This window comes from Miniopterus schreibersii (genome assembly GCF_964146895.1).
Source record: "Miniopterus schreibersii genome assembly, chromosome: 4".
NCBI classification, from domain to species: domain Eukaryota; kingdom Metazoa; phylum Chordata; class Mammalia; order Chiroptera; family Miniopteridae; genus Miniopterus; species Miniopterus schreibersii.
Window position 1 is genome coordinate 100,014,320 of NC_138105.1, and position 26,308 is coordinate 100,040,627.

Here is a 26,308-nt window from a genome sequence, read left to right on the forward strand (position 1 = left end):
TGCTCTGGTGGCCTTGGTGCCACGGAGTCATCTTCACGTGGCCTCCACAGGCTTCTGCTCTGGAGCCTCTGTCCTCCCCCAGGCCCCGGATGACGCTGAGCTGCCCCAGGCCTCACGGCTCTGTGCACCCCAGGGCGTGGGGCAGGTCTGGGTGGGGCGGCTCCTCCGAGGTGCCACCCGGTGACCTCCTGCTCCCTCAGGCCAGAGCTGCTCTCTAATTCCAGCCGCTCTGGCCGCTGCCTCAGGCTGGGAAGTGCCTCTCTTGGCATAGAGTTAATATTCACCTTGGAAAACTTCTAGGCTTAGGGCACTTCATTTTTTTTAAAAGGCATTAACGGGTTTCACTATTACTTTTGAATTGTATTATGGTCACATGGCTCAAAAACAGCGCAGGAGTGCAGGACAGTTTCCACTAAGTCCCCACCCCCGCCCCACCCTCCCAGAGCCTGTCTCCCAAGGCGGGGGGGCCCGCTGGTCACCGTGTCCGTGTGGGAGCGGCGAGCGTGGACACACGGACGCGATGTGTTTGTGACACCCACAGGCTGCTGTGCGTCTCCGCGCTTGGCTCTGCGCATTCACGTCTCCAGGGCGCCTCCGAGTTGCCAGGTGCACTTCCCTTCGGGTCCTTCTGAGGGTTTATTTTCTGGTTTCGGTTCTTCTGGGACTTAACACGAGGGCTCCAGTGGAGGCAGTTTCTCGTCCCCTGGTGCCTCCACCCGTGTACCGAGTCCTCGCGGTGAGCGATGGGGAGGCCGCCATGGTCCCTCCTGGTCCGCTTCCTCCATCACACACTCCGACTGGTTATATCAGCGCTTTTATTTCTCCAGCCTTTATACTTTTAAATACATTTATTTATTAATTCTGACCTCTGCCTCTGGCACCCATCCACTGCCAGGACAGTGGTGCATATCCATCCCCGCGTCACCTCTCACTTCCTCCGCGAGCCACGCTGTTATTTTTGCTGGGGTTTGGATCTGGCCTGAAGGTGAACAGTGATGCCCATTCCGCAGACGGAAGGTGGCACAAGGGACAGGCAGAGGTGGGTGGGAGCGGCCTTGGTCCCTGGAGTGGGGATGCCGGTCATACAGACGCCCACACTGGCCTAAGGTCAGACCGGCCAGCCAGGGGCTTGGCCACACTCCCCCTTCCACCTGACTGTTGCAGGACTCAGTCTGTGCCCACTACAGAAAGTAATGACCGGTGTCATCGTCACAGGCATATTCCTGGACTAAAGGCAGAAACGAACAAAGGGTATTTTGCGAAGACAAATGCAACTTTATCTATGATCAGGCTCAGAGGCTGCATCGGCAGACAGACCTAACCGATTAGAACAGGACCAGTCTTAATATTTTAAAAACCTCCAGAGGGAGGGGTGACCTTGAGTGAGCTCACCCATGTGCATATCATTCCCAGGGAGGAAGAGACACCAGTCCTCCCCCAAGAAGCAGAAATTAAGTGTAAAAAATATCACAAATGGAGTTGCTTTGAAATGGAGCTGAAGGAACTGCCCTGCAAGTCTTATGCCTCAAACCTTTGGATGTTAAAACAGCAAAATAACCTTTGGACGGGTCCTAGGGCAACACTGTATTCCCGAGAACCATCCGCAAGGGTAACAAAAGTTACAAACACGGCTTAGAACTGGCGGCACTGTGCTACATTGTTTGCACGGATAGAAACACCTTCCTTCCGTGGATGTAACTGTCCCCTTTCCCTTCTTGCAAACACCCCTGCTTTTGTCGCCTCATAGGAATGCTTCTTGGGTTTTTGCTGAATCAGTGCTTCCCATATAGCTATTCTCATTGATCTCAAATAAGTGCTAGTTGCCTCTCGCTTTGAAAGGCGTTTTATTTTTAGGTGAAGGCAAGTTTGCATTAGGCACGTCTGGGCCCTGGGTCTGAGTTTCTGGGGTTCCTCTCTGCAGTGTGAGAAACCACGCGTGTGCTGAGTGGCAGCAGCAGCAGACGGTGCGGGATGGGACTCGCCCTCAAGCCCCCTCGGGGTGCTGGGCGCCCTGTGGGCTGGGCCCCCCCCAGCCCCCAGCGCCAGCCCCGCCTTTGACTTCTCCAGCGGACAGCGCCGGGTGTGACTCAGACCCCTCGCTAATTCTGATGCCCTGTCCCCTGCGAGTCCGAGTTAACGAGCAATCGGACCCTCGGGAACAGCGCAGGTCACAGCTGCCCCTCCACGGCCATACGTTCCGCGCTGGCTTTCATCTCCACTCACATTACTCCGTCGCTACCGTTAAACATCCTGTGACAAACCGAGACTTTGTTCAAAGGCACAACTGTGTGACTCGGCACTGGGGTGGATGAGATGGGGCCTCTCCCAGCCTCGGGCCGCTTTCCCCACGGTGCCCCCCCCCCCGCCCGCGCCCGCGGCGGAGCGACCCCGAGCCTGCTCCTCGCGAGGCCCTGCGCTCACTGCCGGCTCTTCCCGACCGGCTTTCAGGCTGCCGCCCCTCCCGGCGCAGGGAGAGCGCCTTTCCTTCAGAAACGTGACTTAAACACACCGACGTCCCGTGCGGACCTGCCACTGGGGGCCGCCAGAACCCAGTGGGGCGGGTGCTCGAGGTGGGGCTGCGCTGCACCCCGACCTTCAGCTCCTGCCACTCAGCAGCTGCCGCCGTGTCGCCCTGACGGAGAATACGCAGCTGCGGCCAGGACGCAGTGACGCAGCACATGCAGCCGGGGCCGTGACACTGTGACGCAGTACCTGCAGCCGGGGCCGTGACGCTGTGACGTTATGACGTAGTATACGCAGCCGGGGCCGTGACGCTGTGACGCAGTATATGCAGCCGGGGCCGTGACACTGTGACGCAGTACCTGCAGCCGGGGCCGTGACGCTGTGACGTTATGACGTAGTATACGCAGCCGGGGCCGTGACGCTGTGACGCAGTATATGCAGCCGGGGCCGTGACACTGTGACGCAGCACATGCAGCCAGGGCCGTGACACTGTGACACTGTGACGCAGTATATGCAGCCGCGGCCATGACGCTGTGACGCAGTATATGCAGCCGGGGCCGTGACGCTGTGACGCAGCACATGCAGCGGGGCCGTGACGCTGACACTGTGACGCAGTACATGCAGCCGGGGCGTGACGCTGTGACGCAGTACATGCAGCCGGGGCCCTGACGCTGACGCTGTGACGCAGCACATGCAGCGGGGCCGTGACGCTGACGCTGTGACGCAGTACATGCAGCCCGGGCCGTGACGCTGACGCTGTGACGCAGTACATGCAGCCCGGGCCGTGACGCTGTGACGCAGTACATGCAGTGGGGCCGTGACACTGACACTGTGACGCAGTACACGCAGCCGGGGCCGTGACGCTGACACTGACGCAGCGCATGCAGAGCACAGCGCACACCTCCCAAAGCTGCCTGACTGCAGGATCCAACCCAGGTCCACGCTGAGCCCTGGGAGGAGTGCCTCAGCCTGTGACACCTGCCCCTTCCTTGTATCCGCCCTAAAGTTAGATGACACCCTCTAGTGCCCACCCTGTGCTGCTGAACATCGAGGCTGATACCTGTGTCGCACCCTGACATGTTTTCACCACATCCTGCACTCGATGGATAAGAGAGGAGAGGCTTTTTCTGCACATAAGTGGAAAAAGCAGCTGCGGACGCGTTCCCGCGTTTTCAGAGGGTAGTGACAGATCGAGCGAGAGGAGCGCGGGGTGTTCAGGCTACTTGTGCAATTACGGCTCTGGGAGAGCAGGACAGCAAGGCTGTTTCAGCGCCAGGAGAGGCGGGCAGGGAGGGCCAGGGAAGCTGAGCCAATCCCGGGAGTGACATGCCGCCCCACGTTTACGGCTACGGGGGAATCATGGTAACCGAAGCACTCAGAGGAGTGAGGCCACGTCCACGCAGCACTGATCCAAGGCGGAGACTAAAACCACGGAGAAAGAAGCTCGAGCCATCTCTGAAAATGCCCAGGAAGTGGAGGAGGCACCGTGCATCCTGACAATCAGAACTGGAAAAGGGTGTGGGCTTCAGGCACCACGGAAGCTCCAGAACCATCCAGGTGAGATGCAAACAGGAAGAGAGGCCAAGACATGACTGTGGCTGTGTGTGTGTGTGTGGGGGAGGGGGTCTCTGCTGCCTGGTCAGGTGGGCTGACTGTCGACAGACACCCGAAGCCACTGTGGAGAGTCGTGAGGCCTGCAGGTGCTGCCAGGCCTGTTTTGGACTGTTTCCTGCGCAAACCACAGGCATCACTCTGAGACTGTCTGCTCTGTGATGCATCCCTGGGCCCGACGCTCAAGTTTGGGGGGCGTGGTGCTGCCTGACCCTCTTGGTAGCCACTGTCAGGGGGTGTGAGTGGTGACAGCCCCCCAACACCCACCTGCTGCTCAGGGAACCCACAGCAGCTGAGCTGCCTGGGAGGCTCACATCAGCCCAGCCCAGGTGCCATGTGTCCTGTTGGTTTTACAGCTTATCCGTCGGAGGGCTGGGAGCAGGCAACACGGCCGTGGCTCTAACTGTTTGCAAACACGGATCATTCACTGAGCTCTTGATTCTCAGCAGAGCCCGAGCACACCCTCTGTGATAAGCCAGAGGTAAATGTTAGGCGCTGGGCAGGCAGGTGGGGTGGAAGATCCTGGCGTGCGTGGTGGGCCCACCCTCGTGGGTCTGAGGGGCATGTGCTTCGCTCAGCTCAGGAGCATTTGACGGAGTTGTCAGCGAGGGAGGGAGGGACGCTGGACTCTGAGGCTCCTGAGCATCCCCCGGAGGGTGGCTCTAAATGCTGAAAGCTCTCCCTAGTAAAATATTTATGCAAATAAGTGAGTGTTTTTCCCTGCAGGCAGCTGTGGTGTTTCGTGCTGTTAATCTCCTTTGGAAATGCAGGAACATGTTTTGATCTAGATCACAGCCGGGAGCTGTGTTTATAGACTCCGAGGGCCACGCCACCTGAGCAGAGCAGTGATTCAAGGTCTCTGGGTGTCACGAGGGCCTTGCAGAGACGTTTCCCTTCTCCTCTGTGAACACCAATCTGGGTCTTCAGAAACGGCTTCCCACCTCTCTTACGGCATCTGCAGTTTGCTGTGATAGCATCCAGGCGACAGGTGACCCCACAACATTTGTGATGATGACAGATGGCCGCCATTATAACAAGAGGCACAGATGGGACATTCTCTGCATCACGGGGACACGGTGCTATTTTACTTAGCGCCTGTCTGCTGCGCCTGGAAGGCTCGGTCTTTCCACGCTGCCCTCCTTCCCTGAGGTTTCATGATTTTCAATCACCTCCCAGGGACTAGAGATCAAAATAAACTTCTCAACGCACCTGAGGGGCTCCCTATGAGCTGGCCCCGGGCCGCCTGTGTAGGCTCTGCTCCTGTCTCCTCGGCACGAACCCTGTCCCAGTAGCCAGGGAGGTGGGGATGGTCCCTGCAACCCCAGTGGTGATGAATGGGTGGACGCCAGTGCTGGCCAAGCCTCGCCTGACCCAGCAGTCACTCTGGTCCCAGAGAAACGAGTAGAGACTAAGTAGCCACAACATTTGGGCAAATGGTGACTGAGTACTTTCCATGTGGCAGGTGCTGCCCCAGGTTCCTCACACACAGCTCATTCAGCCCCAGGAGGGACATGCCACTGCTGTTCCTCTTGGAGGGAGGGGGAAACCGAGGCACAGGAAAGCGAAGTCACCAGCACAAATTCCTGCACTGAGGCCGGGCCCTGGGCAGCGTGGCTGCTGTGTCCACAGCCTCACCCCTCTGCCACTGGCCCATCCGGGATGCAGGCACAAGGCAGATGAAAGCAGCTGTGGGTCTGTCTGCCCTCCCCCAGGACAAGGCTGCTCTGGCCCAGGGCCCACCCATCTTCCCTTCTCCTGAGGGTCCAGCCCAGACGGCCTTCCTTCCACCAGCCTTCCCCCCACCGAGAGGCCCCACCCAGGAGCTGCGGCTGGGGGCGCTGTGATCTCCCTGTCACCTGTCACCTGCAGTGTGGCGGTTCTCCCTGCGGCCCGTGAGTGTCTCGGGGACGGCGCATCTCTTCACTCCTTACTCCCACCCCATGCCCAACATCCGGCGTGTAGCAGGCCCCTAATGTGTCACGGTCAAAGGGGGACCGGATGAAGGAACTGGTGCTGTTTTAAAACAGAAGTTTCTGCCTTCAGGGAAGTAGCAGAAATTAAGGCTTTTTGTCACTGTTATCAGACCTACTCCTCGGAATGAAATATTAACAGTAAACACTCTCCCTGGGACCCGCGCACGCGGTTCCCTCTCTCCTCCCCGGGACACGGCTCCCTCTTTACTTCTTCAAGGATGGGGTGCAGCCCTGCAGCAGAAGGAAGGTCTCCAGGGACTTGGGGGTGATACCCAGGTGGGTCCTGTGGGGAACTGGCCGCTGCTTTCCAAGCACCCATCAGCGTGGAGGGAGGTCAGGCACAGGTGGCACTGCTGTGACCCCCCCGCAAGTGAAAAACTTCTGAGAGAACAAAGTGAGTTTCACCTTGCCAAGGACCTTAGCTCACGGACAGCGGGGGCCCAACCCCTCTCAGTGCAGAAAATGCTGGGCTGCTGCAGAGTTGTTTCACCTGATGGAACGAGATGAAATGCTTCTAACTGCTACTTGCTCTGAGCTGTGCCCCTGCCACCGCCGCCTCCTTACCCAGAATGATGCCGTTGGGCTCCTCTGGCGGCTGCCACACGATCCGCACGGACGTGAGCCTCACCTCCGGGAACACCAGCCTCACCGGGGGGCCTGGGGCTGAAGGAGAAAGAAGCCACGTGAGCCCTTGTGATGGTACCTGGTCCCACGACAAGATCGCGAACGATGCTGCGAACTGACCACAGTCGCTGCCACGGCGACACTGTTCATGCGGAAACACCCCACGTTTGGGGGGATGACGCTGGAACCTAACGGCTCTGGGTGGCTCCCTAAGATTCTGAGTAAAAACCTCGTTTCCATCCAGCCCGTCGGCTTCGCTCGAACCTGCTGGAAGTCCCGTGAGCAGGAGCTGCACAAAGCTGGCAGGCCGGTCACTAAGTGGCCCATGGCATGGACATCAAGGTGAGAGTCGGGGTCAGGGGGTCAGGGTGTTGGGGGTCAAGTACATGGAGGGGGAGACACGAGACTTCGGGCGGGGAGCTCACAATAGCGCGCACAGAGGCTGAATTACAATCTTGTCCGCCTGAAAATCACGTAAGATCATTAACCAGTGCTGCCCCGTAATTTAATAAACACATTTCAGGTGGGGGCAGCGGGCGCAGACGGTCGGCACTAAATACAGTGATGTGTGGCCCAGTCGTCCCGGGGCCGCTGGACTGTGCCTCCAGCTGCTGAGCTGAGTGTTTTATATTTTAAACGTGTGTGATGACCCTTGGGTTTGGGTAAAACAAATGTGAGGAGATCACTCGGCTCCACGGAAGGAAACGGTGTTTGTGTCAGGGCCGCGGAGGACACTCACGCTGGGACTTCAGGAGGAAATGACTGCGACCGACTGAGTTCCAAGGAGCAGTTTCTAAGACGCCCCTTTACTTCCCATCTGTGTGACCCGGGACACGGGCTTCATACAGTTTTACAAAGAAACAACCTTCCCCGTCTGTCTGTAGCTGCCCGGACACGGACAGATGGCAGCCCCTCCTCTGCCAGGTGTGTCCCCAGTGCCACCTCAGTGTGAAGCGCAGGGGACAGTGACAGCTCCACGGACAGGATGTTTGGGGACTAACTTAGTGATTCTGGTGACGATGTCAGAAGATCTACCATTGTCTCTCCTCCGCGAGACCCTGCGGACCCCGGAGGGTTTGGGGGGATCGGTATCCCCCCGACAGCCGCTGCAGTGTGTGTGGTGATGTGAGGGAGGAGCCAGCCTCTAAGGGTCTGACACCTGGGGCGTGGACGGACGTATTCGCTGACAGACTCCCACGCACGGGCCTCCAGCGGTTCCTGTCCTCAGGTCTGGAGAAGGGAGCGGGGTGCCTGGGCCCCCTTAGGCACAACTCTGCCTGGGAACTTCTGATGACCTCAGGTTCTGCAAAGGATGGTCACGTGGCACCAGGACCCTGGGCACGAGGTCAGCAGTGGATTTTAACCGGATCTGTGCAGTCACTACCCAGGAGCGGCCTCCCTGGGTTCACCCCGCCCCTGGCCTTTACTGCCTGCCTGCTGCAGTTACCACGGAAACTCTGCTCAGGCTCGTAACTGGGCCATAAAATTCTCCCCCGGCTGAAACTGGCCACACAGACACCCAGCAACTGAAAGACAATTGTGTTTTGTTTTCCTCGACTGAAAAAAACGTGGTTGGAAATGAAGTTTAAAACAACAGCCTTTCCCGCGTCAGCCGGCGGCGGCCAGCCAGGGGGGCGAGTGCAGACACGTACCATCGTCCTTGGTCCGCTCCAGGATGAGGGGTGTGCTGGGGACCCCGTTCCCGATGCGCGTGAACGCCAGCACCTGCAGCTCGTACAGCACGAACTTGCGTAGGCCCGCCAGGAGCGCCGACTGCGTGTGGTTCCCCCGCACGACGTGGCTGCTGGGCTCGGGGTCCAGGTCCTTCGCCCGGAACAGGATCTGAACCATCGACACATAAGCGGGTGGGCGTGAGGACGAGGGGGCCGGAAGGGGCCTTGGCAGGCGTGGGGCGACCTCAAGGCAGGGCCAGCCCACTGTACTTTCTTGCCCTGGGCAGCCGGGTTGAAGGCGTATGGATCTAACTGCTACTTGCTGGAGTTTGAGGCGATGACAGTGATGAAGGGCTTGTACCCGGGGAAAAGGGCCGTTGGAGCGGGGACCGGCCCTTGGCTGCTGGCCGGCTGCCTCGCCATAACTTACAAGACCTGCCAAAGGCAGCCACGCCAACCACGGCCACCGAAACCAGGGCTCCCTGATGGACGCGGAGACAACCTCCTACCCACAGTGCCTCCGTTTGTGGGGAAACTGGGCTCCTGTGTCAGAGGAGTGGGCACTCTCCCCCTGACCTGGGCTCACACCAGTGACCAGAGGCTGTAACGGCAGGTTCACCAGGGAGGGGTGCGCAGAGGGCCTGGCAGGAGCCTTTCCTCCAGGGCCCAGGTGGGTGGTGTGGAGTTTCCATCACCGAGCCCACTCACTGTGATCACCGTGTCTCACGGGGCCAGGGGAGAGCAGCTGCAGCCCCAGGGAGGGAGACGGGACAGGTGGGGAGTCAGAGAACAGGGTCTGATCATGGCTGCAGAGCCGACACACTGGCCTCTGGGCCTCGGTGCAGGACAAGCAGGGCCTTGTTGCCTGAATCCAGAGACTTCACTGCTGCTTAGCTGGTGGGGGAGGGAGGCGATGGGACAGACACAGGAGAAGTCCGAGGGCCTGGTGGATGCGTTCAGCACTGAACCCAGAGTGGCTCGGAGAAGCTGGGAGGTGCCAGGATGGGCTGGATGGGCGACAGGCGCCCACACACTTGCATTTATCTAATCCCACTCGGTTGGCACTTACGAGCGAGGTGCACACTATAGAATGACCTGTTTTTCCTCGTACTGGCCCTGCGGTTACCACCCCTGCGCACACGCGGGGAAAAGAGGCTTGGGTTTCAGTAGCCTCCACGGTCTGTGCCCGGTCTGGCTGACGTTGAGGGGCGACACCAACGCTGAGTCAGACTGCAGCGGTCTTACACAGACAACCCCTGGGAAAACCAGCGAGCTGGCCAGAGCTGCGGGGCCGGGGGACACAGGAACCCGCTGGTGTGGGCGGTGACGTGTGTTAGCGCCTGCGTGTGGTAAGTAAAGGGGGGGTCACCTTAACACGTACCTTGTAGCCCAAGATGAGCCCGTTCTGGTCCTGCTCAGGCACCGAGGCCCACGTCAGCAGGATCTGGGTCGAGCTGACCGCCACGGCAGACACGTTTTCGGGGGCGGCCGAAGGGACTGCAAAGAAGAGTTAAATAGATTGGCAACCGGAGTCTAAAGGCTTCTGCAAATAAAGGCCCCGTTTTACCCAAACAACCCGACTGTCCTTAGACAGCAGTGCATTCTGAGCAGTGTGCGGCGACCAGCGAAGCTTCCAGGAGACGGAAACGTAAATCCCTTCAACATGAGAGACAAATTCCACAAATCCCGGTACTCAGGAGCTCAGCTCTATCCGAGTCCACCGGCAAGGACGTGGGCTGGGTCTGTTTTCATATTAACCTGCGGGGGCTGCGAATTTTACCTCCAGGGGAAACCCCCTTTCAGACTCCAGTTCACAAACCTCTCTAAACGTGTGTCTGGGGAGGGGACAGGCGGGGGCGAGGGAGGTGATGTTATGGTCACAGGTTACGCCCACAGTAGCCCAGGAGGTAGGTGTTATTCCCCCGGCTCTGCAGGAGGAGAGACCGGAGCCAGAGAACACAGCATGTGTCCCATTGGGATGAGAGAAACGTTGAGGTGAGGGGGACACATCAGTTGGTTGCTTCCTGCATGTGACTCGACCAGGCTGGGGATGGAGCCTGCAACTGAGGTACGTGTCCTTGGCCGGAGCTGAACCTGGGACCCTTCAGTTCACAGGCCGGCGCTCTAACCACTGAGACAAACTGGCCAGGGCATGAAACGCTTTTTCACAGTGAGACAGGCTGACGGGGGCCACAGCCACTCTGCTCCCGACTCCAGGACGTGGGAGGCGGCGTTTTTACTCTCATTTGTCTTGACACGCTCAGATAGAAAGTGTGCAGGACAACAGCCAAGTGTTCAAAGCAATTTACAGATATTCTACATCTTCTCGACTGGCTTCTCTGATTTTCTCTTGGACTCATTTGAACCCTGAACATCATTCGGACAGGGACAGACCTGGGGGTTCCCCCCCGTCAGGGGTACACCTTCCTGAGGTGCCTGAGGTCGTGCCACCCTGGGTCGGCCTACGTTGGTAGATGGCTGGGGTCACTCATTCGTCACTCGGTCAGGCAACAAAGTCAGATTAAACTGTTGGAGCACTCAAGTGTCGCAGGAGAATATTTACGACGTCACGTTTAGTCAGCTCTGAGGGGGAAGCCTGTGTGCGCACACACCACCCTGTGTCCCACTGGGCCCACGGTGGCTCCCCGCGGCCCCGCTGCTCCGAGCGGTCCTCCCGTCCCCCAGGCAGTTCCCGTGACTCTGCCCACACAGGCTCGGTTCACGAACAGCGAGTGACAGCTGGGCGCCTGAGCCCACCGAGGCTCACGGAGTCACTGCCACTAGAGGGAAAGGGACCGGACGCTCCACCCGGCTTAACTTCCGCCTTTCACAGGAGGTGAGCACCAGCCCTCTGTGCGCCCCGATATTAGCTGCGCTCTGAAGCCCTGCCGTCTGTGGAGGGAGCCATCGTCATGGCAACACAGCTGGTCCCCCTCTCACACCCTTGGCAGGTCTGCAGGTCCAGCGTAGAGACTGTTGAGTGCCCAGTTCTCCCTGCAGATCTGCAAATAACAGCCGACTCCCCACGGAGTGGTCACGGTGTGTCCATCTCCTGAGGGCATCCACCCCGAGGGCGAGGGCGCCGGTGACCAGGGCAACCCAGACGTGCACTCAGAGGCAGCGGGATCTGTGCCCAGGGCCGAGGCAAGGGCCGAGGCAAGGGCCGAGCAGCAGGGTTATGTTCCAGCTGATCCCGATTCTATCGGCGCAAAGCAGGCATTTGGTCAAGAGGTATTCACGTTTTCAAGATTGAGAGAAAAGCCACATCCACCACCTACTTGGGGGTGGATTCAACTCCTTTTCCAACCTCACATCTTAAGCTTTGAGCCTCAGAACCTCTCACGAAAGCCGGAAGCTCCTCCTGTTCTCTTGCTTCCCCGCGGGAAGGAGCCTCGCCGCCGAGCTCGCTCCACGCCTCACGCGGGCTCCTCTGCTTTTTACGGCCTCGCTTATCCTTACGCTGTATCACGAGACATCAGGGGAGCAGTCAGCTCGCACTGGAAACTAAACTTCCTCTGTGTGTGGCTCAGACCGTCCTGCTTGACGTCCTGGCCTCACTCTGGGTGGCGTCAGCGGCCCAGTCTTCCCATCGGCTCCCTCGCCCTCTGGCCATCCACCACTTCACCCCCTCCTGGCGGGACCCGTCTCAGCGGGGCGGGCTCGGTGCTGGGGGCGGTCAGCAGTGGACTTCAGGGGGGCAGGGAAGGCAGGGCATCAGACCTGTTGCACCAGGAGGTTCTGAAGCTCCATTCAGAGGTGGAGGAACTAAAGCCCCACAGGACCAACCCTGCAGGTGGGCCGGGATGGTCCAGGGGACCACCGACAGCTCAGCACCAGGGCCCTGAAGGGGAGATCGGCCCAGGAGGGGTCCCGAGGACCCCCTTCCCCAGCATGAAAACATCTGGCAGCTGAATTGCCAAGTCTGGAGTGATCACCCGCCCTGTTCTCCATCCCGTGACGAGAACACCCGTGAACCCAGACTCTCCTCCCAGAGACACACACTCAACCAACGTTCAGATTGAACAGACGTTCAGTTAATGTTAAAGATAATTTTCTGTCGCCATGACAGTGATGCTGACAAGGCAGAGCTTCAGCGAGGGGCCTGCTCACAGTGGATGGCGATCAGACGACACTGAGGCCGATCCCGCCCGATCTGCAGGGCTGTCCACACACCCGTCCCGGTCTGCATCCTGGCCTGTGCGTGCTGGGTCCTGTGGCTGCTGCCCAGCTCAGGGACTGCTGGATGATGCTCCACGGTGGTGGCTCCACCCTGCACCCCGCCAGCCACGTGGAGCTCCCACTTCTCCCACTGCCCCGCTTGTTTCACATTTTACTCTGGCCCCCTGGGGTGTGCTCGATTTCCACCTCCCTGACGGCTGTGACGCTGAGCCCTTCATGGGCTTGTTGGCCACGTGTGTGTCTTCCTTGAAGAAACATCTATTCGGGTCCTTTGTCCAGGTTTTAATTGGGCTGTGTTTTTACCGTGGACTTGCACGAGCATTTATAAATATATAGTCTGGGTACCAGTCCCTTATCACATACATGGTTTGCAAACACGTTCTGCCACTTGGAGGACTGTTTTTTAAACTTTATGGTATTCTCTAAACAGAAAAGTTTTCATTTTGATGGGTCAACATGTCTATTTTTTTCTCTTGCTGCTTGTGCTCTGGTGTCTGGAACCAAGTTCCGCACTGATTTCTCTCCTGGGAGTTTCTGGACCATTCACATTGAGCATGTTCAGAGCCAGAGCAGCGCGGGCGCCGGACAGGCCGACGCAGAGGCCTCCGGGGCAGGTGCTGGGAGTCCCCCCTTTCAAGGAGGGTGCAGCTCAGGAGCCTCGTCTTTACGCGGGGTGGCGGTTCCAGCCGACTCGCACAGACTCAGGGCTGAGCGTCCCGTCCTGGGTGGGCACCAGGTCCTGGGTGGGCACCGAATCCCGGGTCCTGAGACCACCAGGCAGGCTCCGGCCCCAGCCCGCCCCAGGGCTGCTGGTCCAGCTCCGCCCTGCCGCTCCCGCTCTCTGTGCCCTTGGTGCCTCGCACATCACTGGGGTCTCCTGTTTTCTTATGAGCACATCAATAAAAAAATTCAAATTCCAAAAATTACACTTTATCCCTAATTTTCTACTAAGTTTTTAGAAAACGTGTTATTGAGCTGTCTGTTCCTAAAGTTAGGTCCGTCCTTCAGGATTTCCCAAGGTCTCTGCGTTGTCACCAACATTCAGATTTTGAGGATAAAAGGCTTTTAAAACCCACTGATCACGTGGTCACAGCGGAGCCATGAGAGGGGGGAGGGGTCTGAGCGCCCCCTCTGGGCGGAGCCATGAGAGGGGGGCGGGGTCTGAGCGCCCCTCTGGGCGGAGCCATGAGAGCGGGGGCGGGGTCTGAGCGCCCCTCTGGGCGGAGCCATGAGAGCGGGGGCGGGGTCTGAGCGCCCCTCTGGGCGGAGCCATGAGAGCGGGGGCGGGGTCTGAGCGCCCCTCTGGGCGGAGCCGTGAGAGTGGGGAGGGGTCTGAGCGCCCCTCTGGGCGGAGCCGTGAGAGGGGGGCGGGGTCTGAGCGCCCCTCTGGGCGGAGCCATGAGAGCGGGGGCGGGGTCTGAGCGCCCCTCTGGGCGGAGCCGTGAGAGGGGGGAGGGGTCTGAGCGCCCCCTCTGGGCGGAGCCGTGAGAGGGGGGAGGGGTCTGAGCGCCCCCTCTGGGCGGAGCCATGAGAGCGGGGGCGGGGTCTGAGCGCCCCTCTGGGCGGAGCCATGAGAGCGGGGGCGGGGTCTGGGCGCCCCTCTGGGCGGAGCCGTGAGAGGGGGGAGGGGTCTGAGCCCCCCTCTGGGCGGAGCCGTGAGAGCGGGGGCGGGGTCTGAGCGCCCCTCTGGGCGGAGCCGTGAGAGGGGGGAGGGGTCTGAGCCCCCCCTCTGGGCGGAGCCGTGAGAGCGGGGGCGGGGTCTGAGCGCCCCTCTGGGCGGAGCCGTGAGAGGGGGGAGGGGTCTGAGCCCCCCTCTGGGCGGAGCCGTGAGAGCGGGGGCGGGGTCTCAGCGCCCCTCTGGGCGGAGCCGTGAGAGTGGGGAGGGGTCTGAGCGCCCCTCTGGGCGGAGCCGTGAGAGCGGGGGCGGGGTCTGAGCGCCCCTCTGGGCGGAGCCGTGAGAGTGGGGAGGGGTCTGAGCGCCCCTCTGGGCGGAGCCGTGAGAGCGGGGGCGGGGTCTGAGCGCCCCTCTGGGCGGAGCCGTGAGAGTGGGGAGGGGTCTGAGCGCCCCTCTGGGCGGAGCCGTGAGAGGGGGGAGGGGTCTGAGCGCCCCTCTGGGCGGAGCCGTGAGAGTGGGGCCCAGCTCCCCTCCCAGGGGAGACAGGGTGCAGGCCCGGTCACGGTCCCCTGCCTCCCGCGTATGCCCCCCTGCCCCCCTGCCCCGCACTCACCTGCCTCCCGCGTATGCCCCCCCCCCCCCCCCGCGGTCCCCTGCCTCCCGCGTATGCCCCCCCCCCCCGCGGTCCCCTGCCTCCCGCGTATGCCCCCCCCCCCCGCGGTCCCCTGCCTCCCGCGTATGCCCCCCCCCCCCCCCCGCGGTCCCCTGCCTCCCGCGTATGCCCCCCCCCCCCGCGGTCCCCTGCCTCCCGCGTATGCCCCCCCGCCCCACGCTCACCTGCCTCCCGCGTGCGCCCGCGCACCACCTCGCTCCAGGGCCCCGCGCCGATGGCGTTGAAGGCCTGCATCTGCACCTCGTACTCCGTCCACTCCTCCAGCTCCTCCAGCGCGACCTCCCGCTCCAGCCGGTCGCTGATGACCTGCGCCAGCGCGGGCGCCGGCAGGTCCGGGCGCCAGTACTTGACCCTGTAGCCCACGGACTCGGGGTTCCCGTTGTACTGGGAGTCGGGCAGGGGCTGGGGGGACAGCCGCGTGAGCCCCCGCGGGCCTGTCCCCCGAGGCCCGGGCCTGGCAGCACTTTCGGGGGGACAGCCTTAGAAACTGTTTCTCTCTGGAACTTTTCTGCCGTTACCCAAACGGAGTCCCGTCGGTAACTCTGGCTGGATGTGACTTTAAATGCTCCCTGGCTTAATTCTGTGGGACATGACCCGGCTGGGCCTCTGACAGCGGGGGCCCCGTGCTGACCGACCGGGGCCGGGAGGCCAGCCCTGCGCCCCGGCGCCCCCACCGCGCCCGGGCCCCGCCGGCTGTCCGAGGCCCGGTACAGCGCAGCGTCTATGGGCTCAGTGAGATTAGTCCCGACTGCATCCCGGCTCTGGGGTCCTGGGCGCCCCGGGAGCCCCAGACCACCGCCCGGGGCCCCTCTGCGTCCACTCACCACCCAGCGCAGCCGCAGGCTGGTCTCGCTGGCCGTCCGGACGGTGACGCTGGACGGAGCCACGTCCGGGGGCGCCTGCAGCGTCTGGATGACCCGCGAGGACTGGCTGAAGGGGCTGGCCCCCACCACGTTCACCTGCTTCATTCGGAACCTGGGGGCACAACCGGCGACCAGGTGAGGGCGCGGCAGAGGGCAGCTCGGGAGACGGAGAACGAAGGAAAGCAAACCCCACGCCCGGGTCTCGGGGTGGGGGTGGGAGGGGGTCAGGCATGTGTCCACCTGAATCCTAGAGGCCGGTCCTCAAGGGCGCCCTTTCTACCTGGTTTCATTAAAAATGCAAATTACAGGTATGGCCCTTCCCCCTGAAAGACCTCAAAGAAGGGTAAATTTGGAAACCAGTGACTTCAGATTCCCAGGAGAAGCGTAGGGGTGGGTTCTGTGGCCACAAATCTGTGCCATCAGCTGCCGTGGGCTGGTTCAGGTCTAGGGTCCTCTCAGGGGATCAGAGTTCACATGGCGTTGAACAGGACGGGAGGGTCAGCCCGTCACCAAAAGACACTCTGAAAGTCCCATGTCTTTCTGATGACCCAGGGTGCCTGCGCCCCATTTCCTGTCAGATCGAGAGAGGAGCACTGGCCCCAGAATCCACACCGCGGGATCCAAACCCCGTCGGTCACAAACCGGTGGCCAGTGGGCTCACCTCCGTTTCCTGGTCTGTACAGTGGGGGTGGAGCCAGATGTTCTTTAAAGTCTGTGTCCCTGTTTTCGGCTCTGTCTCGTCTGCATTTACAGCTACGCTTATTTGAACTGGACTTACATATAACACATCCAGAGCTCACACGTGCTTATCACAGAGGCTTCCTTGTTCACATGAAGCTAAGACAGGGACACAGGTCTCTAACGGCAGCTTCAGATCTTAGAAATAATTATACGGCCCACTCCATTTTCACAGGGTAAGGCTTTATCCTGACAGCTTGTCTTAAAGCTCAATGTTTTCTCTAAAAACGAGGGCTTGGCCTGGCTGGTGTGGCTCAGTGGTTGAGTGCTGCCCTATGAACCAGGAGGTCACAGTTTGATTCCCGGTCAGGGCACATGCTGGGTTTGCAGCAGGGGGTGTGCAGCAGGGAGCTGATCAAAGACTCTCACCACTGATGCTTCTCTCTCTCTCCCTCTCCCTTAAATCAATAAAAACATTAAAAAAACCACAAAAAATCCCCCAAAACAAAACAAGTGTATCTTGATCTGTCTGCTCCAATCTCAGGGAAAATGTTAAAGGAAACAGAAGCTAATGGTCTCTTGTTAGGATTTTGTTTGGAGCCCAACTTTGGGACTGGACCTGAAAATATTCCCCACGAAGATGCCGTTTCCCCTGCCCCCTGCCCAGCCATCTGTGGTCCTCCCTCCCCGGAGCTGACGGGATGCATCCATCCTGGCAGGACAACGGCACTATCAATCTGCGCACGTGTGATAACTGGAAACTGCATTGCCTGCGATCACCGTGCGGGACGTTATAACAGTGCTAACAGCTCGCGATCGCGCTGCCCTTCCTCAAGGCCGAGGATTTACGCCTGGATGTGTTTCAGGGTCAGGAAACAGAGGTGAGATGGAACATTAGGTGCACGATCAGGGAGGCTGGCAGCTCCCGGGCTGGAAGGGGGGGGGCAGGGGGACTTCTCCTGGACAGCTGCTTCGTCTGCACTTGCAGGGAGTTTTGTAAAGAAAAGCAGCATGTGTCTGACTGCGACGGTGAGCCATCCTGACAGCGCGTCCTGCCAGCTGGTGTGGACGGAAGGACGGCTGCTAGCTAGGCCCGGCCCCACATCGGGGACAGACCTCCCCAGGAATAAGACTTTACTCCCACAGCTTCAAGTTTCTGTGACTGCTGGTTGGAAACGCCTCGCCTATGCACGTGTACCTGGGTTTTGCTGCTGCAGACAGCGCCACCTGCTGGAGGCCCCCTTCTCTCACCTGTAATGGGTGTAGGGCGTGAGGTTGGGGATCTCCAGGGTCTGGGCGTCCGGCTCATTCTCCTCCTCGTACAGGCTGACCCACTCCTCCTCCTCACCGATGGCACCCACCTGTGGAGAGGGAAATCCTGGGACCGGCTGGACGAGCCGTAGGGCCTAGTCCTCGGGTCGGCAAATTTTGCCTGCTGGCCAAATCCAGTCACCCCTGTTTGTGTAAATAAAGTTTTATTGGAACACGGCCGTGCTCGTGGGTCTGTGTTTTGCTGATGGCCAAGTCCATACCCCAGGGCCTTGTAGAGGATCCTTATGGAGGAGTCTGCCCACCTTCTCGAGGGTCTGACCCCGAGGGTGTGCACAGCTTCCTTGGCCACACTCCCAGGTCTTGCCGCGCTAGTTTGCTTTGTCCCAAAGGTGCCCCGAGGTAGCGTCAGGGTCTTACTCCTCCCTGTACCTCTGGCAGCTCCCCCGGGTCCAGCCAAAACTCTGGCCCAGCCTGCTGGTTTAACACCAGGACAAGCCACAGATGGACAGAGATGGCGGCTATCCTGCTCTGAGCTCAGACCCAGCACCAGAGACGGCTGTCCTGCACTGAGCCCCACAAGCGAATTAGTACTGGAAACAGGATTTCACTCACAGGCTCCAAGAGCTCTAGGGGACCTTAAGTTCCTACTGAAAGGTTCACACTTTGATCTGTAGAGACCAATTCTTTCGGGTGAGGAACGGAGTCCTTGTGTTCTCACCAGGCCCCTCTGGCTCAGCGAGGTTTTGAGACCATTGAGACGGAGTGTTCTGGAATAACCACTGTTCAGTAACGATGCTCTGGACACAGACGCCACAGAACTCGTTAAAGATAAAACAACCCTGAGCTCTGCAGGGAAGCTGAGCTCTGGTGTTTTTTCCCCTTTTTCTTCTAAAGCTAACAAACAGCACTTTACAATACTTATGACAAAAGCAGAAACGCCACACACTTCAAGTGCCACTCAGCGGGCGGTGGGCTTCAGGACCCATTAGGGAGCACGCTGCGTCTGAGTCACCAGGAGACTCTGCCCTGCCCAGTGTCATTCCATGTGCACTCAAGTAATACCTGGCGGCCCAGACCTGCTGCCCACTCGGAGTCAGAACTCACGGTGTCTGCCTGGGGAAGGCCTCGCAGTCTGTGGGGCCTTAGGGACCTCAGCTGGAGACCAGCCGGATGGCCGGGACCTCCAATGCCCCATCCAAGGCTGGGTGACCACCCTGAGTTCAGCACCCTGAGGCCAGGAGACCAGTGGCTCCTCAGAGAACAAACATGAACCTCCTGGAAAAGGTAACTGCGGGCAGAGCTCCATGGAGATGCAGCGGGGAGGGGAGGGGCAGTGGGCAGGGAGGGCGGGGGAAACAGTGTCCCTTTCACCTGGAGCTAAGGCAGGAAAGGCACTCGGAGATGTCACTCCCTGGAAGCCTGCCAAGCAGTGCACCCTCTCGCCAAGAACTCTGGTGTCAGCGGGAAAACCTGCAGGTCAGCAACTTGCAGAGTTAGCGAGTCGCCTGCCTCTCATTCTGAGTGGCATCCCGGCCAAGCCAGGTGCAGCCTCCGTGAGGCGGCTGGAGGGCTGGAGGCAGGGGACAGATGGGCATCTTGGCACAGCCAGGCCTTGTGGAGGGACACCACACCCCAGGGGGAAAACACCACTGCCGAGGGAGAAAAGGGGGGTCAGGACAGACCCAGGAGAGATTTTGTTGTGGGGTCCCTGCCGTTCCCTAGGGCCTAGCCAGTCAGCTTCTGTGATGAGTAAGGGGAAGCCACAGGGCAAGCGCTCCCTGAAGTCTCTAGGACTCCCCTCCCCCATTAGTCACCTGCAGTCCAGCCTGAACTTACCGAACACAGGCCTCAGAGTGTCCTGGGCCACAGCTGTCGTAGCCAGGAAGTGAGGGGTGAGGCGGATGAACTCCGAGGCCGGGCTGTGTGCACTGGGAGCAGGGCTCGGGGGTACAGCCCTGTGCTGCTCATCTCCGGAGGCCACCTGTCCCTGCACTGGGAGCCCCGGGTACCGAGCACCCCGAGCCCGACGCTCTAGAGCTGCTGACGGACGGGAGTGGACTGGGGACAGTGTCAGCCCCGCCCCGTGTTCCCCCCGTCCTGAGGTCCAGACAAGCAGCCGCTCCCCAGCCCTGCCTCTCCCGCCACCCAGTCCTGCTCATCTCTAAACAACACAAACGGAGTCACCGAAACGGAGCTGGAGGAGCTGCCTCGCTCGCCTCATGCCTCACACAGCTGGACGTTAAAACAAAATAACCTTTGGACCGGGCCTAGGGCAGCACTGTGTCCCGAAGGACTGTTTGCAAGGACAACTAGGAGCAGATGTGATGAGACCGGACTGAAAATTAAAAACACTGTTTAGAACTAGCGTCACTACGTCAGCGTATCTGCACCACAGCTACGCCTTCCTTCCGGGGTGTCACTGTCCCCTTCTCCTAAACTCCCCTGCCTTTGTCCCCTCATTGGACACTGTTTGGGCTTTGACTGAATCAGTGCCTCCTGAATAGCTATTCTCACTGATCTCAAATACACGCCGGTTGCCTCCCACTTTGAAAGGCCTTTTATTTTTAGGTGAACGTCTCTGAAGTGCGCTCGGCCCCCCCTGCACCTGTCATGCGTGTGGCGGACGTGGTGTCTGTGTCTGTCCCTTCTCTCCCTCAGATACAGCCCCTCTCGAGGACCAGCAGGGACGCCTGTACCTCCCTGTGCCCGAGGTGGGGTTTGCTGTCACTTCCTGAGGCCCTGACGTGCCCCCGGGGACTGGGCACTGTCACTCACTCATGGAGTGAGGTGTGAGGGGGTGTTGGGCGCGGCACAGGGCATGAGCAGCCTGCACCTCCCTGTGTGACGCTGGGCACCTCGGCCTGGGTATGGATAAAGTGAGGGCAGCAGTGGTCAGCCCAGGGGCATCGGGGGCCTCTGATGGGTTGAGGAGCGTGCAGGGCCTGGATACCTCAGTTGTGGCACCATGCTCAGAGACCAGGGACACTTTTAGAAATAAACTAGTCCCTATCAGTGCTCCCCAGGCCTTCACACGGCTCCGGCTCCCGTTCCGGTCTCGTCTCCACTGAGTCCTGCTCACACCTGGCCGTGCAGCTGCTTGGTCCCCCCCAGGTGTACCAGGCACACTTCCAGTTTCTGCATCTGATCCCTGGACATCTGGGGCCCTGCTGACCTGAAGGGACTGGCCTCCCAGGGTCGGTCAAATCCTAGAGACAGAAAACCACTTGCCCAGGTGGGCACCTTTCAGATGCAAACGCCCCAGCCCAGAGCCCACACCCACCCTCCTAGGCTGTCCCCCTGCCTTGCCACTCAGGGCTGGCCTCAGCACATCTGAATAATAACACATTTTGAAACAACAGGTGCTGTGCAATCTCCCAACTCTAAGCCTTCCATCCCCTTGGGACGTCTTCCTCTATCAGACACTGCTCACACTTCAAGGCGCAGCTGAAATCTCGCCTCCTGCGTGGAGCCTTCCTTGATTACCTGTCAGTTACTCTTGTGCCATCTTAGTGACACGTTTATAACAACGCCCAGGAGTCTCATTTGTATCCCTCGTTGGACCACATCTCAGCCATACCTCCAACCCCCGGACTATGATTCTGGATGCAGGGACGGGAGTTTTTCATCTTTATGGTCTGGCATAGAGAGATACCCGAAACCTATCAATAGCAGGTGCTTAATAGACGTTTGCTGGGTGATGGGTGCCTGAGAGGGACAAATATAAAACCTTGGGACCGGGACAGTGAAACATTCAGACAAATCTAAGGCTCCAGCGAGCGGATGGGGCCGAGAGACTCCGAGCAGCTCTCAGGACAGGAGCCGACTCCCGGCACGTTTGACTTGGTTGGACAGCCGAGCTTTATGCCCACGGGGGCTGCTTCTCGGGACTGACCGGCACAGTCAACGCCCCCCCAGCCCCGTCCTCCTCGAGTTGCCACTGGGGCGCGGGAACTTCTGTGGGGTTTTCAGAAGCCCGGGCCTGGGCGGTCCACGCGCGGAACGGCCACCTCAGGGCCACCTCAGACCCTTCGCCCGGGGCCGGTTCCCGGGCGGCGGAGCCGAGGGGCCCCCGCTGCGGGACAGCCAGGGGGCAGCACACACGCTGAAATGCCCAGTGCGTGCCACTGCTGCCCCTCCCTCGGGACGCGTCACCCCGGCAGAGCAGCCGGCGCCCTGCGAGGCGCCCGGGGCTGTGTGGCTGTGCGGGACCATGAGAGCGCCCACGGCCTCCTGCGCGGGGCGGGCACCTGGGGCTCCGCCACTCCTCTCCCCCTCCGGGAAGACACTCACCCGCATCAGGGCTTCTTGTAATGCAGACGCTGAGGGACACTCACCAGGAGGCCCGGGAGCAGCCCCGACACCGCCCCTAAGGAGCGGTTAGAAACCCCAGCTCCGCATCTCCAAGTGCGGAGACGGAGGCCCCGGCCTAGGACCCCGCAGGAGACACTCGCTGGGATCGCTCCCGTCCGAGGCAACAGGCAGCCAGCTGGGTCCTTCAATAGACTCAGGACGGAAACTGCCGGAAACGGAGACCAGGCAGCTGGATCTGACACTTCTCAAGCTGTGGGGTTTTGGTTCCATTTGAACAAATCTCGGTACCGGCAGCTTGACTCTCAGCGGACACTAGGAGGTTCTAGGGGGGCTGCTCTGGCCCCAGGAGGATGGGCCTCCCATTGAGTGAGCACCCCCCCTTCCCCCCCGGGACTCAACCCCTCCGACCACAGACACTTCTGGCCTGTCCCGAGCTTCATCAGGAGGCTGGCCGGGCCTGGTCCTTGGCCGGGCCTGCTCGAGGGGCCCGCCTGAGTCTCCAGGTATTTCCCCAGGGGTGGCCCTGCATTCCCTCCCCAGGCCTCCCAGGACATGGTCCTTCCTCTGGGCCCACACTACCCGATGCAGCCTTGGAGGCAGCCACATGTCTGCCTCGAGTTTACTGCATTTATGAGGAGCTTTGTGCTTCCCACGTGCAAGTCCACGCTGGGACTTTCAATGACGGTCATGACAGGGAGCCCAGGCCAGGCAGGGCTGCACTGTTCGTCCTAGTGCCCGGCGCCCTGTCCCTGTGCCACGCCCCCTGTGCTCTGACAGCCAGCCTGCCCCTCCCTCGCCTGTGCCCATGTGGATCCCACAGGTCCCAGCAGGTCCCCTCCTGCACCGAGCCAGGCCCCATCCCGAGGGCACCCTGCAACGGAGAGGGGCCGAGCTGGGGAGCTGGGTCGTCTGTCTCAAATGTGTCTACTCCAAGGACCTGAGGTTTTTCTAAGCCTCACGTTTGCCAAATTCTTGCCACTTTTTACGGACTGTTAGAAAAAATCACAGAAACTACTTACATAGGAAAGTGGACAATCTAGAGCCACGTTTTTGGGGAGCTGTTTATCTCCTAGGCACACTCCCCTCCTTTCAAGGGGACGGGCTCACTGAGGAAACCTCCCTGAGGCCGCAGACTCTGCTCCTCCTCTGAGGCTGTGACCTGCCGGAGCCCTTCCCACTCAAGGAGGCAGGCGGGCTGTATGTCTCCCCAGGATTTTGCTCGGGGCTGGCCTGCAGCTCGGGCTGGGCTCACATGCGTGGGTGAGGGCAGGACAGGCAGCAAATGCAGCTGCAGGGAGTGCAGGGCCGGTGTGCCCACCGGGCTTTCAAAGCTGGCGCTGAGGCACAGGGAACCCGGGCTGCAGGGGCTTCGCAGTGTGACAGGAGGAAGCAGTTCCCTCACCTGCCAGGACACTTTTCCAGGACCTCAGCGCTGGGAGAGGGCTACTGGGAGAGGCTGGGCCAGGGGCACGATGGGAAGCAGACGGCCCCGCCCAGGACAGTGCGTCGCAGGCGTGCACCTGGCCCGGCCGCCCTTCCTTGGCCTGGGTCGACCCCTCAGAGGGAGTGCCCCTGGGAGATGACAGCATCCCTCTACAGCCCTGGCTGCTCCAAGGCGAGGAAGGTGTCACAACAGAGGCCCCTGGGGCACCCGTGGGCCTCACCTGCGGGCTCCCTCCACCCCCTGCTCTCTAGTTACCGGGACCAGCACTCAGCAGACTGCAGCGGCTTTATGAGCCCACAACTCTCTGAAACAACACCTTTTAAGCAAATGGCACTATTACCCACAAATAAGCACTAAGTAGGCTTTTCTCCCTCCACTTCTGAATGGAAATGGTTTCATCTGCTCCCGAGGTGCCAGCTCCAGCAGCCTCATTACAGACGCCTGCGCGAACGAAGCAGCCCGGGGAGGCCGGGACGCGCACTGGCCACTGGGGCAGAGAAGCGGCCACGGACGCCAGGGCGGGCAGGGACACGCCAGCCAGCAGAGTGGCAGACGAAGGCGGGTGACATCTGCATTCCCCCTTGTGGGGATCCGTGGAAGTGTGGGGAGAGGTGTTTTGCTCACTCCAGGTCAAAGTTTACTAATTCAGCAAAACACCACTGACCCAGAAACACCTGTAAAAGCTGCTTTTCAAATCGAGCCCATCAGCTCCTTGCAGGCCAGCGGACGGCTCCCGCTGATGAGCTTCTATCCTGCAATTCACTGCCCCCCACGCCAATAACACGGCCCTCCTGGTGCACTTTACATGGTCGGGACTGAAAGGGAACCTCTCGCGGAGGAGGTCTGACTGAGAAGCGGGTCACGCAGAGGAGGTCAACACTGGGCCGCCACAGGGCGCTTGGGCAGGAGCTGCGAGGCGCGGGTGGATCTCCGCCCAGGTCACAGTTGCAAGTGAGTTACAGGCTCAAAAATAAATTAGATTGGAAATGTTTTAACAATTTGTTAAAAAAGTGAAATAATTTTTAAAGAAAGCATTCACTAGAGATTGAGGCAAAAAGAACAAAACCAAACCCCTAAAATGAATAAATCAGAGTCTGTATCGAGCTGGCGACGGAACCACACGGCGAGAGGGGCTCTCGGATTCGGCATTTCGGCGGCACATCCGCAGGGTAACACAGTCTAGGGACGAACACTTACACTGCAGTCACTGGTCTTATTGTTGGTAGGACCATGGAAACGACAACTTTGAAACTCCTTATATAATAGCAGGGTAGAGGTAATAAGTAATTAGGTTACTATTTCTAAAAAGCACAATTTCAGTGCAAGGGAAAAGGTATTTAAAATATAAACTCAAAGTAAAATATCCTTAAATTTTAATTGGAAATATGAGTATGAACTCATGTTTGCCCTCTGTCCCCTGGAAAGGCCTAGACGCCCTGACCAGCCAGCGGCAGTGGGCACCCCTCCCGACCCCCGTGCTCGGACTGTGTCTTAAATACCACTGGACACTAACGGAGCCGAGGTCCCTGGCGGGAATGGCTGGGTGTGAGCCTGGGGCAGGGAGGCACAGGATGATCCTAGGACATCCTGGTACCAGGGAGCGAGGGGATCATCGAAGGTCAGGACGCTCGTGTCTGAAGTCCTGGCACACGACGGGGGCCCCTGACCAAGGGGGGCAATTCTAGGTTTGAAAAGGTTGACTGTCGCGATGGAAATCTGCTTTTACGCTGATCCTCAGGAAGAGAGAGGGCAAAACAGAAAGAGAGCCCAGTTCACACGGGGAGCGCCCAGGGCCGGTCCTGACTCTGAACCTGGGAGTTAAGGGAAAGGCTCGGCCCGCGTCCTGCCGCCCTGGGTTCTGACAATAAGCCTGCGGGCGAGGGCAGGTCCAGCCACTGACCGGGCGAGAGGATAGGGAAGCAGCATCTTAAACACTCAGTTCAGGCCTCGGCTGCAACGCTGAAGGGGCAGCGACAGGGCAGGGCTCGCGGAAGTCCCTGAGCCGGCACAGGGACCGCCCCACCGCAGGGCCCTGGGCCGCGTGGGAGGTGCACAGCCGCCACCAACGACCACGGCAGTGACGGGGGGACGTGGGGTCACAGCTTTGGGAAGAGCGCGCGACATAAAACGTATGAACTGCTTATTTCTGGAGTTTTCCATTTAATATTTTCGGGCTAGCCGAAGCCTCAGAGACGGAAACGGCTTCCCTTGCACGCATTTTGAAGTTCGAGCGTGTGACTTGGGTTTTCATTCGCAGGGGATTTACTTTTGGGCGGATGTGTGAGGTCGGGATGTTTTTTCTAAGCTAACACTTGCTCCAGCTCCTCTATTGATCGGTCCCCACCCGCCGGTCGCACTTTGAGCCCTGCGCGGGTTTCCAGAGACGGCTGCTTAATGAGGCTTTGAACACATCCACGGAATTTGTTCCCTAATTTATGGCTGCTTCCAAGAGTGCGTTGTTTCACCACAGGGTCTGGGTAGGTTTTACCCCAGACAGAGCTCTTTGAAACTATTACTTCTCCTGACCCCGCTCTTTCCCTGCCGCGGTCAGCGCCTGGGGCTGCCGGTCGGCGGTCTCTGGGCGCCACCCTCGGGGCTCCCGGCAGCTGGGAGCCCGTCCCCCCCGACTGCGGGAGGGGCCCCTGCGACCCCCCCTGGGCCGCCCACGGTCCTCGATGGACCGGCTGTGCCTCTCCCAGCAACTCGCCGAGGGAGAAACTTCTCCTTTCCAGCAGAAATGTCAGCTCTGTTACTGTTTCACCCCTCAGGGGAGAACAGGGCCTGGAAATGAGCACGCTCCACAGTGTCCAGTGAATGCGTATTCATTCATTCATTCATTCATTCACTCCCTCACTCACTCATCCACTCACTCATTCACTCACTCACTCACTCATTCACTCACTCACTCACTCACTCCCTCACTCACTCA

The 26,308-nt window shown here is 59.9% G+C and overlaps 1 protein-coding gene across 1 annotated transcript in view; it reads right to left on the reverse strand.

Annotated features, from left to right (window-relative positions):
• The window catches only part of SDK1 (sidekick cell adhesion molecule 1), a gene marked incomplete at its 5' end in the record, with an annotated part of 555,106 nt that overhangs the window by 53,524 nt on the left and 475,274 nt on the right, over positions 1-26,308 (reverse strand). Inside the window, 6 exons of the mRNA XM_081133971.1 lie at positions 6,612-6,710; positions 8,324-8,513; positions 9,726-9,841; positions 14,976-15,213; positions 15,636-15,786; positions 17,604-17,713. Of these exons, the coding sequence (XP_080990097.1) occupies positions 6,612-6,710; positions 8,324-8,513; positions 9,726-9,841; positions 14,976-15,213; positions 15,636-15,786; positions 17,604-17,713 (904 nt within the window). The remainder of the gene's footprint in view (positions 1-6,611; positions 6,711-8,323; positions 8,514-9,725; positions 9,842-14,975; positions 15,214-15,635; positions 15,787-17,603; positions 17,714-26,308) is intronic.